The sequence below is a fragment of the Falco cherrug genome, chromosome 8 (genome assembly GCF_023634085.1).
Source record: "Falco cherrug isolate bFalChe1 chromosome 8, bFalChe1.pri, whole genome shotgun sequence".
NCBI classification, from domain to species: Eukaryota; Metazoa; Chordata; class Aves; order Falconiformes; family Falconidae; genus Falco; species Falco cherrug.
In genome coordinates, this window is record NC_073704.1 from 13,955,948 (window position 1) to 13,971,365 (window position 15,418).

Consider the following 15,418-nt stretch of genomic DNA (forward strand, 5'->3'; position numbering starts at 1 on the left):
AGGGGCGCTCTCCCGGCCCCCCGGCCACCGTCCCCCGCCCGCCTGACCGCCCGGGGCCCTGCGGGACCGGGGCCCCACGGCACGTGCGGCACCGCAGCGGCGGGGGCCGCGTGTTGCTTTAAGCGCCGCTCCCCCCCCTCCCCGCGCAGGCTCGGCCAGTCCGGAGCGCGCTGCGCAGCCAATGGGCGCGCCGTATCTGCGCGAGCCGAGCGGCGGCGCGCCCAATGGGAGGGCGCGGGGGGCGGGGCGGGCGGCCGGGGCACTATTGTTGATGAGGCGCACGGAGGCTGCGGAGGCAGCGCGGGCAGCCCCGGGCCGGGGACGGCGGCCAGGGGGGGACGGGGCCGCCACCGGTGCTGCCGCCGCCGCCTGAGGCGTTGGATCCCCGCGAGGACCCGCCCGCGCCGCGCCTCCCCCGCCACCGACGGCCCTCCGCCAGCCCCGGCTCCCAACGGACAATGTCCCACCAGCGCGTGAGGCGCAGCGGCTCCCCGACCCCCGCCACCTCCCTCGGGGGAGGGGGCGCGGCGGCGGCGGCGGGCGGCGGCGCGGGAGCGAGCAGCCGCCTGCAGCCCATGCGGGCCACGGTGCCCTTCCAGCTCAAGCAGCAGCAGCAGCAGCAGCAACATGGCAGCCCCACGAGGAGCGGCGGCGGCGCGGGCGCCCTGGGCGGGGGGCTCCCACGCGCGGCGCCCGCCTCGCGCAGCGTCAGCCCCACGCGCGCGGCGCCCACCGGCAACGGCGCGCGCGGCGGCCCCGCCACGGCCACGCAGACGCCGGGGGGAGGGGGCAGCGCCGCCGCCGCCTCCTCCTCGCGGGGCAGCCCCACGCGTGCCGGCGGGGCGCGCGGCAGCCCCCCGCGCTCCCACCACCTGCCGCCGCCGCCGCCCCCGCCGCCGCCGGGCTGCGGACCCTCGCCCTGCTCCTCTCCGCTGCCGGAGGGCAGCGCCGCGGCGGCGGGCAGGGTCCGGCACCGGCGGCACTCGCCGGAGCAAGGCCGGAGCTCCCCGGAGAGGAAGAGCCCCAGCTCCCCCGTCTGCAAAGGTGAGCGCTCCCGGCGGCCCGCCCCGCCGCGCACCTGCCGCCAGCCCGGCCCTCACGGGGGCGCGGGGCAGCGGCGAAGGGCGCCCGCCGCCCGGGGGGCTGCGTGAGGCGGCGCGCCCAGCGCTCTGCGGGGCGGGGGGCGGCGGGGTGCCCGGCGCCGTGCCTCCGAGCGCGCCGTGCTGCGGCGGGGCCCGGGGCCGTGCCCGGGCTTGTGCCCCTCCGGTCCCGCCCCGGCTGGCAGCGGCGCGGCGGCCTCGCCGCCGTTGTTGCCGCCGGGCGGCTGCCTGGCCTTGGGAGGGGACGGGGCAGCCCGGCGGGCCGCCTGGGTGCTGCGGCGCCCGGTGTGCCGGGGAGACAGCCCGCGGTGGAGCTGCGCTCCGGGCGCACCGTACGGGCGAGCGCTGAGCTTGCTGTCGGAGGGCTGCTGCAAAGCCTGCGCGTCTTCTCGCCTTTCCGTGCATCTCCTGCCGGGCGCTGCGGGGTGTTCATCCGGTGGCCGCAAGCTTGCGATTGGAAAACTAGCTGGTGCTGTTGGCATTGCGCGTAGACGTAGGAAAAAAGTACTCACTCTCTCCCTTAGTAGTTACGTTCAGCACGAGCCCTGCAGAAGGATGTGTGAACTTGAGAGTGATGACGAGCTCACTCTGCAGTACAGTGCAGATAGAAAATAGTGCGGGAACGGCGTGCATTTTGTAGCAAACTGCTTTTTAATGTTCCTGAAGAATTGAAACGTACTTACTGAGAACGGTGAAATGTAAGCAATATGTAACATCTGGTTGAGGATAATAGATGCTTACATATGTAAGTCCTTTTTCTTCTTAGGGTAAAAGTTTACTCAGAAATGCATGAGTGAGGCTTTGTGTTAATATCCTCAAATCTGGAAAAATCTGTGACTTGAGATCCTGAAGCTTACGGTTACGTTTTTATGGAGTTGCACGTGGTAATCTAAAGAGTAAAGCTGACTAATATGCAGAAATCTAGGATCAACATGATTCCCTGTAACACTGCTCCTTCTCCTGATGTTGCTCCCTCATTCTAAAACAATGATTATAACCAGACTGCTGTGTCGGTTTTTGTTTTGTTGTTTGGTTGTCTTTGGGGTTTTTTTATTATCCTGGCTTTGAGGAACGGTGCCGCCAAATGAGACAGCCATAACCAATTGGTGCAGTACTGAAGGTAATGTCTGTGTGACTTAATTTTTATTTTCTTTGTGGGGTAGTGTTTTTTGGGTGTGGGTTTTTTGTTGGGTTTTTTTTTGGTTTTTTTTTTTTTAATTCAGACATGCCCCTTCAAGATTACCATATGGTTGCTTGTCTGTAGTGTAAGAAAGCAGTGCCACAAAGGCGGTTAGGTTCTGAATTAGATTTTTCTGCTTTCTAGGTCAATGTGGTGTTTTTTTTAAGTTTTATTTTCCAAGGCTTTGGATTGAGGAATGTGCATATTCTTCATTTGAGAGTCCTGTTAGTCGGTCATCTGAAAGACTTTATACACATCACAAAATACTGTCTTTTTCCTGTGAACTTTATAGAAACTCTTGCCCAAGATGCAGACTCCTGGCCTGGAGAACGAGGAACAGGATGACTTAGCCTTGAGATCCAGGTTCAAAAGCTGTTTGTGTAGGCATGCATCAGACCACTTTAGATGGAGAAGTTGCACCGTCTTCTGATCATTGCACAGAAACTTGTTGAAACCATGCTAACTTCTTTACTGGATCTAAGAACTAGCATATAGAAAGAAACAAGTCATTTGATTACTGTTCTGTGTTAACTTCACTAGCGTTTTACAAGATGTGTGAAAACAGAAGAGTAGCATCCATTTAACTGCTTCCGTGTGTTCACATTTCTGAACAGTACTTGTATTGGCCCAAAATTAAAAATTAAACCTGTTCTATATTGCTTAACTTTGTGTGGTGTAGTCCAGTGCTTGATAGAGACTGAGTTAACTTCAATTTTTTTCTTCAACTAAATGAGAAAACTTAGTGGTAGCTGAGAACATGGAAGTGGAGCTTCATTTTTGCTAATGAGGCTCTGGTTGTGAAGCCATGCAGGCCACTTCAGAGTATCAGTCAGAATCTATGACAGAATAACTTGGATTTTCCTATTTTTGGCTGATGATAGCTTTTGTTCATTACTACAGCTGCAGCCTTGGTTTTTTTTGTAGATTCAAGTGAACCTCAAGGTTAGACAAATGATAGCTTCTGATCTTTGATCCTGGTTCAGTAAGTTGTATGCTTTAGACACAGCTTCATGTTTTTCAGATTTTCTTTTCTGGGAAGCAGTTGAATAGCTTTGAACATAATCTTCATGATCCTGCTATCCTGCTTAACATTTGAGAACCTCAAGTTGTGAATTTACAAATGTGACTTAATAGATTCTTTGGGTTTGTTTTTTTTGTTTGGGGTTTGGTGGTTTTTTTTGTGTACGTGTGTGGTTTTTTTTGTTGTGTGGTATTTGTTGGTTTTTTTCATCCTGGTTTTCTGAACCGAATTGCAGCTAAGTCTTGGAAATGCTAACTGAATTTTCTGTGATGATGAGATAATTATGAACTGAAGAGTCTATGGCATAATTAATTTCTAAATTTCTGTGCTTTTCTTGCTGCTGCTCTCCTAAATATATGACTCAAGACCCTAGATCTTCCAGCTACCTAGTTTTCATCTTTTACTTTCCCCCTCTGCAGTCTCTAGCACTTGCTTCACAGACTTCAGCTTCTACTTGCCTGTTAATGGGCTCTCTCCTTCCCATCACTGTTGGTGGCCTCACTTCTACACTACGAGGTCTGTCCTGCAATCTCCAATTTTGGTTCAGTTTTCACATATGTCTCTTTACCTGTCTGCAAACCACCCCTGCTAGAGGACATTATTTTCACCTAGCAGTAGACTCAGATAGAGAAATGTGTATGCTTTGCCTTTATTGTTATTTTTATTATGGTTTATCTACTGAGCAAAGATCGAATGGGATCTTGTTGTTCGTGTTTTTATATAAAACATCTTCTCAGAAGGGTTCCATCTGTTCAGCTCCAAAAATACTATAATGCACCAGGCTGTGTAAACAAGAAGGTTGGGACTAGAGCCATAGCAGTTGTTTTCTGACCCTTTCAGGTGCCTTCAGATTGTCAAGAGATTTCTCTACTGGATGCTGAACTTTCGGGTATATTCCAGTCAACTTTATTGGACATTTAAACTCACTGTGAAAACTGAGGAAAAATTGATTTGTTTTATCTGGAACTACATTGCCCTTTAATTGGTTAGAATACTATATGGAAGAGTAATCTTAAAGCCTGCTTGTGTGAAAGGAAATGATGAATACTGTTGTAACAGTATATTGGAAAGTCTTGAAGAGTTCAGATGTGAACACCTCCTTGGGTTAGGGAGAAGGGATGGAACTCCATTACACTCTTAAATTTCACTGTAGAATTTATTTTAAGAATTTGGTGAGTGACACAATAATAGCTATGGACCTGTCAACATTAATTACCAAGGTTTTGCAGCAGTTATAAAAGGTACCGCTGCATGGTAAGAGAGTGCAGAAGGCTTTGTGTACCATTACGTGCCTGCATGGCTTACATAAGCTGTTTAACAAATGCTAGATGTAAAGAAAGTGAATTCATTATTGCAGCATCATAATTTAGGTTTCTTGTGGCCCACACTTCAGGGGAGTTTATTTGGATTAAAAATGTTTTCATTCACTAGGATGAAGTAAGTTGAGCGTCTTGGGCTTTCTGAGGTTGGTTTTGTAAAACAACATTAGTTCAGTCATTCTCCTACCAAGGGATTGCTTTGAATTACTAGAGGGAAAAAAAAATACAAGTAGTTCTTTTACATTTATGTAAAGACAATAGCCAAGATTGCCTTCCAAAAGGAATATACGCACTTCTGTAGTGTGTCTGTTCTTACTGCTGTCTGAATGTGTGGAATACTTTCAACGAAACACGAAAAGTAGGTGAAGCCCCTGCGATCAGTTGTGTGTGTTTGAGTTTTTGGGAAGAGACAAGTATGCATGGGGGAGATCCCATGAATGTCCTTTCTGAGGAAGAGGCTGACTAAAATGGAACAAAAAGGTCAGCTGTTATGCCTAGGTGCCAGAGAAGCTAGTTAGGTCTCGCTCTTTCTCACTGTTTTGGATGTTCTACCTGTATAAAAAGCTTCGGTTAGAACTCTTACCAGGGAATTTTGTGAGGTCAGTGGTGTTCTGTACTCTTCCAGCGGCGCTTTCTGTTGCTTCTTAGTTTTGTTTTGTTTTCTCTTCTCATGGTGTCTATTAGAAGATGTTTGTTGGGAGTTTTTATTTGCTTTTCTGAAAACTTTAATTTCGGATACATAGAAAGATATCACAGGACTGTAAAATCAATCTGCAAGTTACACTTCAGCAGCAATCCTTATTTTACAGTTCTAGCAGCAGTTCGGAACTTTTCCTGAAAAAGGAAAAGATGACTTTTCAAAGTGTTTTTTCTCTTCGGACTTTCTTATGTGTAAGACCTTCCGTGGTTTTTTCTTTCCTCCTTCCTTTTATATATAGGAATTTTTTCCTGTGAGGTATCAGATTCCAAGTTACGTGTTCTCTCTCACACTGTAATTTCCTTTTTCAGTTATAATTGTAGTTGTAGGACTTCTATGTTAAGACTCCCCACCACAAGCCACTGCTCTCTTTCCTACCTTTCGTTTAGCTGTTGGTAAGCATCTACGTTTGTACAATTTTGCTCTTCAGTCACGTTGTTAGACTGCCTTAGCTTAAATTGCCTTTGGAGGTGCCTGGCCTCACAGTTGCAATAATGTGTGTGATACTACTTTACCCGTAGCAATTTCAGTTGGTTGGTTGGACTGCAATGGCTTGTGAAGACGTGGTAACTTACTTGTTTTCCCACATTATGGACTTCTGGACTTGGTTGGTTTATATTATGTGTGTACTGTTTATGTTTCGTTCTATTATTTTACTTTGTTTGGTGCCAGATTGCAGAAAGACTTTGTTTCTAAATAGATTTAGACTAGTGGTGGATGGATAGGAGGGTTGATACTTATCACAAATATTGGTTTAAAGAGATAATCAGGCCAATTAAGACTAGATCTAATATTTAAGAAGCGTCTATTTGATGAAACAGCTCCATTGTTTTACATCAGCCACAGCTGTTGTAACTGTTATCTCTATGGAGGCAAATCTCTTGTTATGTAGGTCACATCAAGGAAAAATAGCAGCTGAACACTTGCTTCAAGTATTGTAGAGGAAAGTGCAATGAAAACATTGTGTATGTTCCCATTGAAATGTTTGGAAACTGTAACAGGAATTGTGTGGTAGACTTTGGTAATTTGTATTAAGACATGTTGTGAAGGTGGAAAAGTAAGTAAAACCATATCCAAACATCCTTGCGTCATCTAAATAAAAGTAATTTGAAAACAGAATTCTTTGAAGGAATTGTTAAATTGGAGGAAAATAGGAGTACTTATAGGCTTTGTGCCTTGAAATGAGCAGCTTCCCTTGAACTTAAATAGTAAACAAGCTCTTCAGTTTTCATTCTCTCTGTTTGCCCAGAAAATATTCTTTCCACTTTTTTTGTGGGGGATGGGAGAGGGCAAGAGTTTCTGCTGCTTCAGTTTTGAAGCCGTCTGCTACAGTGGCTTTGCAGATGATGTGACTGACTACATACACTTCCTGATTTTTTGTGTTTTTTTTCCCCTGCATCCTTTCTGTTTCCCCTTGGTAAAAAGAGACACTTCTTCAAGAGGAAGACTAATAATTCAGAAGAAAAATAAGGAGAGTATGGCAGCTGTTTCTGAGACAAATGATGTGTTTGATACAACTTTGGAAGCAAGTGTAATTTTTAAGGAATGACACATTGCATTAGCATGCCGCATTCTCCCATGGTACAAACAAAAGGAATCGTTTTGAAATCTTCTGACATAAACAGACCCTTCAGTGTGCTGTATGGTGGTAGCAGTAATAGTCAGAGAATTTCTTTGTATGGGGGTCAGTCTTAGGTGCATGGTACTCCAAAATTGAACTTTGCTGCTACTCCCTGAGAGCAGATCAGCTGTGAGCTCAGTACTAAGATTTTTATCATTGTTGGTACTAGTAGAAATAATAAATCAGAAGAGGTTTCTGGACTGCTTTATGTGAATGTGGCTGATTATAATGCTGGTAATTATTTCCTTACAGTCTAAATATCTTCCACATTTTTAATGTGTACATTTCTAATGCAAAATTTACATGAGGCTCTTTAGTACAGAATGTCACTAGACTTACATTGAAAGACTGCTGTTCTGTCAGACTAAGATGTTGCCCACACCACTGACAACTCTACGTAATGGGTTTTATTAGTATTTATGTATTTTCAGTAGATTGGAATGGCTTAGAAATTGAATTCTGGACTACTGATGGCAGTGTTTTCTATTTTCTGACTAGCAGTCAGACACTAATCAGGCAGTACTTCTTTTGCTAATAAACTTAGGTACAATACAAATTGCTATGCTATTTATGCTTTTAGTGCAGAATTCATCCTAAGGCACAGTCAGGGAGGACACATGACTGAGTTTTTCCAGTGTCCTTGTTGTAAAACTTCCATCTGATCTCTCTATCTCGTTTGCTGTCTTCTAGCGGTTTGTTTTTGGCCTTTGTATTCATTACAGGTAAGATTAATACAATTCTTTTAGGTATGATTCTGTGGGGAATAGATGAATTGATGGTGAGCTTAGATCATTGTGATCTCTGGATTTGCATTTTACATCTAGAAGAGCTAGTAACAAATAATGCGTGAGCGTATATGTATATCTAAACACTGGGTCTTTTCTGCTTGTCAGTCTCTTTAACAAACCTCAGCTACTATTTTGAGGAACCTTTCTTCACAGTGTTTACATTTATTAGCTTGCAGCATTGTCTTTTGCTGCCACTTAAAAGTATCGGTGACAGATGGCATCGGTGCAAATTTTTGGTTTTAACAATATTAATCTTCCTCTACTTGTTATATTTAACCTATTACAGTAAGGGTTCCTGTTAGTATCTAAATTCTTCTGAAAAGTGATACTAGTATAAAACACAGTGAGAATGAGGTGTTGCAGGAGGTGTAGCATCAGGCAATTATGAATGTAGTTACCAAGTGGCATGTAAAGGGAGGAGATGTTTTGATTATGTTGTAAAATGTAAATCATTACCCTTTAGTGGACTTCTGGATCTGAGGGTTAAACATAACGCTTTATGAATCTGCTGTATATTGTATGCTGGGTGGTTAATAAAAGATGTCAGTTCATAGTGTCCCTTGAATTAAAGTAGGTGAAGGGTAAAGGACTGGTGGGGTGAACTCTAAACTCAGCATTAAATTGAAGAAGTTCAGCACAGATTTTCTTTGTTAGCCTTTATGTATGAGGAAATATAGCTATTTTGATTTCTTCCAAGCCATCATCATATAAGAATCCAATGACTGTTGTACCTTTGAGGGAATAAACGGTAGTATGGGAGTACCAATGTGACATAAGAATGTGTTTAAGGAAACCATAAAAACACATTTCATTGCTTATCAAGACTGAGTAGAGCCTGCAAAAGGAAACCTAATTCCTATATTAAAAGTATTTTGTTATTTACTTAATAACATAGTAGTTCTGATTTGATATGATTTCTTGTAGACAGTTAAAATAATTAAGTTCTGTCTTGCTTTCTTTCTAATCACATGTTCTTATTCTAGCTGACAAATCAAGACCACCTTCATCAAGCCCTTCCAGTATTATTCGCCGGACTTCCTCATTGGATACGCTTGCTGCTCCGTACCTTGCTGGACAGTGGCCTCGTGATAATCATGGACAAGCTGCTCCGTGTATGAGAGACAAAGCCACACAGGTAGGATAGATTTTTGTCTTCAGAGTATTTAAATGTGAAGACAGGATTTAGATGTAAGAAGCTTTTCCCTTGAAAATGTTCACTTTGGCTTTCTTGCTTGCAAGTTCCTATTCACTTTCAAATTGCAGGAATCTGATCTTTGCTATTACCTTGGCTATGCATGAATTATTTGCATTCTTTAAGAAAAGGCTGTGAACTGTCATATCTGTTAAGAATTCTACTCTCTTCTTGCCTCAGAAAGGCACTAGCGTATTGCACATCTGTTTTCTCATTGTTCTTAGTGTGCAGTACACTAGATTGCACTGGTGTTAAGTACTATTTAGTTTAAGTTTATACAAGGGAACTTGGTGATTCCTTATGTGTCTGTCTTAAAACTGAATAAAAAGGCTTCTGCAGTGCCTGTATAAAAGTTATTGTAGCCTTTTCTATGATAGGCTGTTCATCTTCTGATTGTAAAAGACCTTTAATGTTTATCTGGGATCTATGCACCAAGTATAGAATTACATACATTGAAGAGCTGCCTCATTGAACCATGAATGATGTTGAAATTTAGCTCAACTGGAAAGTATTAAAGTACATGATTTGCCAATAAACTGCAACAACTTGACAATATTTCACAGGCTTTTAATGGCTCAGTCCTATGAGACCTGTAAGGATAGAACCAACAAATATTGAATGAAACTGGCATTACAAGAGTTACACACCTACCGTGACAGTTGTTTTATTGTTTCCCTTAAAGGTTGCTGTTGTTGTTACATGGTATCCTACTATATGCAGACGGGATTCAAGATGGATTTTTCCATAAAATATTGCAGTGTTTCATTTCTCCTTCTGTGGATGCAGTCTGGCAGTGGATTTCTCTAACTTGTGGGGTGAAAGAAACTGACAAACATACCAGATTTTAAATGGCTATTCCCAGAGCATGGTTTCAACAACAGGTCTCCACCAATTCCAAAGAACATAAGCAAAATGCAGTTGGAAGAGCAAGTGACAGCGTGTGGGATGTAGTTGATGAGTTTGAGCCTGCCTTAGGTTTGGTAACAATAACAAAAATGGGGCCAGGTTGGTTTCAGTGTGCTGTCTGCTCAAATGTGTAAGGTGTTGAACAGATGCTGTCTGCAGCATTGGTTGTTACTGTATGGCCTTCTCAAGATCTGCAATGTTTTGTAGAAAGGGCCGTAATTCGAAGAGCAGATAAGTAGAAAAAGGGAGGTGTTTTCTAGGGGAATATGCTGGTGTGGATAAGGTGGAAATGGAGGAAAGGAGAGCTGATGAACAAGCAAAATGGTTAGAAGATGGGGTGAGAGAGGTAAATCATAGTAAGAGGAGGAGGATGAAGGCAGGTGTATGATATACAATGAATTGCAGTTTATGCTTAGCTATTAAAAAGCATTAAACAGCAGAACTAAACCAGTGTGGGTGCCTTAGCTATTTTCATATTTGATTTATTAAGGTAATAATTTTTCAAAATAATTATATTTTTATACTGCTGCCAAAGTATTTGCTATATTCAGTTCATCTCTTTCAGTTTAGTTTCGGCTTAATCTGAGTCATGATTGGGCTTTTGTAATTTCTGTATTCTTCAGATAGATTAGATATCATCCTTTTTGGCTTACATTTTTCTTTTCTTTTTCTTCCAATTCTGACACATCTAGCTGCTGTGGTAGTGGGGCTTTCATATATAAGTGGGAACATATTTGCAAAGGTTAATGTGAAGACTGCAAAGGGCACTGGATATTTCTGCAGAGTAAGTATATTTAGTGGTGATTGATGGTAGTGTACTTACTGCTAGGGAAACAGAATGATCCGTTGTACTTCTTAATTTAAAATCTATCAAACCAGTAGAAAATTATGGCATGCAGCCATACATCTGTATGTCCAAAGCTGTGTTGATATGACACTGATGAGACACTGTAGATTTTAATCTTTCTGATGTGCTTGAGGGCAACCATTTGAGGTAGGGACAAGTTTAAAATGTGATTCGTGGAAGTTAAGTTTCTCAGGATAGTATAGGCTCTCCATTTGTATTGTTTAGTGTTGAAAATGGGGTGTTTGGATGAAGTGTGACTCACAAGTTCTGGCTCCAGTGTGTAATGTCAGACTTATCACAAAGTCTGACATGAAATGGTTGTATTCAGATTTCAGAAGTTTAGTGACGAGGAATTGAATCAACATCTTAAGATGTAGAAGACTTTTCAAGTTGAGTAAGCAGGGTATCTTGATTCTGCAGGTTTATGACAGAGAGAGTAGCGTCATTCAGGAAGCAGACTGGGAGGAGACAGCAATCAGTGACACATTTTGGCTTGCAGGCCTTTACAGAGATGCCTGTAGGTCATAGCTGAGAACTGTGTAAGAGATCCCAGGTCATGCAGAGACTATGTATCACACTCCTACTTTGACTTATTATTTTGATGAAACCTGTCTGTAAAACCAGACTGAATTATGTACATGCAGAATGTTTGTTGCCTGATGAATAAGTGTATTATTGAGTGTCCTAGGGTCTGGCTGGAATTCGTATGTACAGATAATTTTATGAAGTGCTTCTAAAACAAGTGTTTGTAACCTTGTGTCTTTTTCCTTTTGAATTAAACCTTTTTGGCTTTGCCTGTCATAGTTTGAAATACAGCTGTGTCAAAATACAACTTAAAATGAGACAACTGCTTTGTAGTTTTTAATTCTTGAAGAATAATTGATGGCAACTGCAAAGTTTTTGCCTCTAAGACTTTTTTTTTTCTCTTAAGTGTTCTGCTATCTGTGATAAACTTAGCCTTAAACTCATTTCTCTTTGTAATTCTAGAACAGGCAGAAGGATGTTGTGAAGAGTAGCTGCTAATAAGGAAGTACTAGTACTTTAAGAACCGAGAGAAGTAAAGTCCCTTTTTGTCTATTGGTGGTTGGGCCTGTGTTTCTTGAAGATAAGTATTATAAACAAAATACAGAGAATGAGTAGGAGGAGACCTGCTAAAATAGTATTACATTTCTGCCTTGATGTAAAGGTTTCCTGTAATTTAATATCTTATACCTACTGTTGCTCTAAAAAGATTTCTAACTCTTTGTGTTGAGGATGAGCATAAAAGTCAGTGTTTAATCCTTTTAAATGAATCTGATATTAATTTATGAAATAAGTCTTGAATATAAATCAAATGTGAAGACTAATTAGAGTGTTAATTAGGTGTTCTGGTAGGCAAGCACAATGGCTGTGCTGAGGTGAGAAGTTAGAATTAGTGGCTAAAACATTGTTCCAGGAGCTAGAGGATAGGATGAGATTCCAGATTGACATTTGAGAATTGGCTAGACAAACATTGGTACTTGGGAATGGGGGTTATCATTTAATCTATTTTACAATGAAGGTAAGCGAGTGCTTTTCTGGAAACATAGATTCTAATGGGTTCTAATTTTGCTATGAAAAAGGAATTTCAAAGCAATCCGACTAACTTCATTATTCAGATTTGTCCTTGTTAGTTTTTGATTTGGAATGATGATAGTGGAGGTTGCATTTATATGAAAGTTATATCTGTAACTGAAGCAGATGGGAGTTACAACCTGTATGTTCAGAGTTACACCTCCATTTTCCCTGCAAAATGAGATTAAATAACAGCACATTATTGAAGGCTCTGTGAGTTTCTGTCTTCTGAGTACAGATGGCCTGAGTAAGGTCAGCTTGTGGCTTGCAAGCTGTGGGTCTCAAACGTAAGAACTGTTGCACGCTGTAGATATGAAGGCTTTGAGGCAGTCACAGCTCCTGTCTGCAGGAGAGAGACATCAATGACTCCTAAGGATGAGTTAGCTACATCGCTGCTGCGTGCTGAGCACTGCATTGTGGCAACAACAAATTTAATGGAATTCACTGCCTCTGCGTGTAAGCTGCTTCCAGAAATCCTTTCCCTTGCTTCATTAGGTATGTTTCTTGTGACTGCTGAATGATGATGAATGTTTTTACTCTTCTTCTTAGATCCTTTACAGTTCATTGCTTTTGAAGGCTGTTCTGGACCTGGTTAGGTGGGAATAAACTGTCCTTAAAGCATGCAGTATCATCACAGGCTTGCCTGTGCATTTTGTTACCTTGCATTAATACACTTTATTTCAATGATACTTTGGAATTCTCAAAACTTTTTCACCGCAGTATGCTTGCAGGTTTCTTTAATAAATGTTAATGACACTGTTGGTTTAGCGAAACTGGCTTAGTATTATCTGTGTTGCTTTCTGCTTGGCCTGAGACAACTGTGAAACTGAAGCCCGTTGAGGTGTTAATAAATAAATTACCTGATTTGCAATAGCTCTAGTGGTGCTTATATGCCTTACCTTCGTTTCTCTCATTCTTCTGAGCAAGAACATGGTTTTGAAGCTGTACCGGGGCAGGCTTTCACAATGTTTACACCAAGCTACCCTTGCTAATGTGTCAGAAATAACAAGGGCAGCATCTATCCAGGAAATAAAATACGCCATCAAATTCAGCACCATCATACTGGCTCTTCAGAGCCCTGTAGCAGCTTGTGGTACATCTGACTGTTAATACTGCCTTATGCTCAGTAATTTGGAAGGGAAACTAGCACATTCCTGTACTAGGGTAGGCCCGGAAGTTAGGGCTTGTGCTTTTTTTTTCTTAAATTACATAGTTTCACTCCACTTTTTCAGTTTTGAGTGAAAAAATCATAATACTGTTCTCTGTTCTAATTTGTGTCAAAATATTCTGCCAGAAAGTAGGAATTACCTTTTTTTAATAATTCCTATAATCTTCTTGCTGCAGACAGAAAGTGCCTGGGCTGAAGAATATTTAGAAAAGAAGAGAAGCTCGCACAAACGTTCAGCATCATGGGGGAGCAATGATCAACTAAAAGAGGTCAGAAATGCTGTTATTTAGAGATACCTTTGGATTAAATTTTCTACTGGTATGCACTGTTACTGTGAGTTTTCAGGAAGGCATGAATGTTGTACTGCTTTTTTTTTTGCCGCTATACAGATTGTGAGTTTGGTAAAAAACCACCAAAACGTTAATTTGGTATTCTTTTTCGTTTAGTAATGCAAGACTATTAAAATTTTTAATCTGAGTATGTGGGAAAGTGTCAAATGCAGGTGACATTCTTTATTAAAAGAGGAAATACAGCAGTGACCAAACTACTTTCTAACTTTACGTACGTCAGGTTCTTTCATTAAACCTTCAGAGCTTCAGCTGAACTGGTAGCTAATATATTAGGTTTGCAAGAACTTGAGTCTGATTTAGTGCTGGCAATAATTATGAGCATTGTGGTAGTAAAGAATTTTAACTAAGTGATGGAATAATGAAACTATGTGTATCTGAATACATCTGGTGAAATCTAATGTGAATTTTTCCTTCATTAGATTGCAAAATTGCGTCAACAATTACAGAGAAGCAAACACAGCAGTAGGCATCATCGCGATAAAGAAAGACAGTCTCCATTTCATGGTAACCATGCAGCCATTAACCACAGTCAGGTAAGGGCATATTGGGTAGCTAATACTATTTTTAACTCCTTTCAAGGTTGTGATTTCTCTTAAAGGGAACTTGGAAGTATGACATACAGCTAAATATGTTGTAGCTAGGGGTGATTTCTATGAAATAGATTAATTTCATTTGACTTCCTTGAGTGTATGGGGTTCCAGAGCTTTTTATTACTTGACTGGGTTGGCTTTGAACTCCCACTTTCAAAGAATTTTAGATAATTAATCTTTCCTTAAAACAAGACTCATAAAGTGCATTCTGCAGACTGTACAAAAGGATGACAGACAAGTTTAATCTAAAATCATACATTATCTTTTTCATTACACGTTTGCATGTAGAATATGGCGTAGAGCAAACTGGTGGTATAAAGATACACTCAAAATTGTACTTTTTGCTGATCATGTTTTATGTCTTTACAATAGCAGTTGTCTAATTCTGTGATGGACTGATTTAGAGAGCTTACCTGACAAAAAACTATTCAGTGGGATTTTTACCTACTCTATTAAAAGTATACTCTTGATGGCTTCGATCAGCCTTTGTAAGATCATTTTTTTCCCCATCATTTATCATGTGTTGAGACTTAAGTAGTAATAACTTCACAAATTGTAATGTTTAGGCTACCGCATGTTCTGTGTGCAGTTTGTCTCAAGACTGGTAATGAGGTCAGGTTCACAGATAATAATTTTAACTTGATAGCAGGTTGAAAAAAATTACAGGCTTTTAGAGACGCATCCTTTTTCAAGTCTGTTTTGTCTTAGTAACTTTGACTAAACTTCCCTATTGGTTTTCTTAGTTTTTCAGAAGGGTTTTTTTTGCCCCTACTGATACCTTGTGAACCCATATTTGATACTCACACAAGTTTTTAACAGTTGCAAAAAGAACAAATCCCTCACAATTGTCATGCAGATCAGTGTAGTTGAAAGAAACTGTGGAACTGTCAGTGTTGTGAATTAGGGAAGTACTTCAGCTGTGAAGCTTCTCTGCAAATCTAATCATATTCCCAATTACTCCTGAAATGCAGTTAGCATTGTTCTATTAAATACCGTACACTTCTACCAGTTAATGAAAACTGTTTCCTTTCTGTTGTTCCATCCTT

At 41.8% G+C, this 15,418-nt stretch overlaps 1 protein-coding gene across 7 annotated transcripts in view; it reads left to right on the plus strand.

Moving 5' to 3' along the window:
- The first annotated feature begins 262 nt into the window (after nt 1–262).
- Nucleotides 263–15,418, plus strand: part of FAM117B (family with sequence similarity 117 member B) — a 48,040-nt gene continuing 32,884 nt past the window's right edge. For all 7 annotated transcript variants that reach the window (XR_008733749.1, XR_008733753.1, XR_008733752.1 and 4 more), the window contains exons 1-4: nt 263–1,044; nt 8,710–8,861; nt 13,609–13,701; nt 14,202–14,315. Coding sequence is in view for 2 of the 7 variants with exons in the window: in XM_055719515.1 (XP_055575490.1) it covers nt 459–1,044; nt 8,710–8,861; nt 13,609–13,701; nt 14,202–14,315 (945 nt within the window). In the remaining 5 variants the exon portion in view is untranslated. The remainder of the gene's footprint in view (nt 1,045–8,709; nt 8,862–13,608; nt 13,702–14,201; nt 14,316–15,418) is intronic.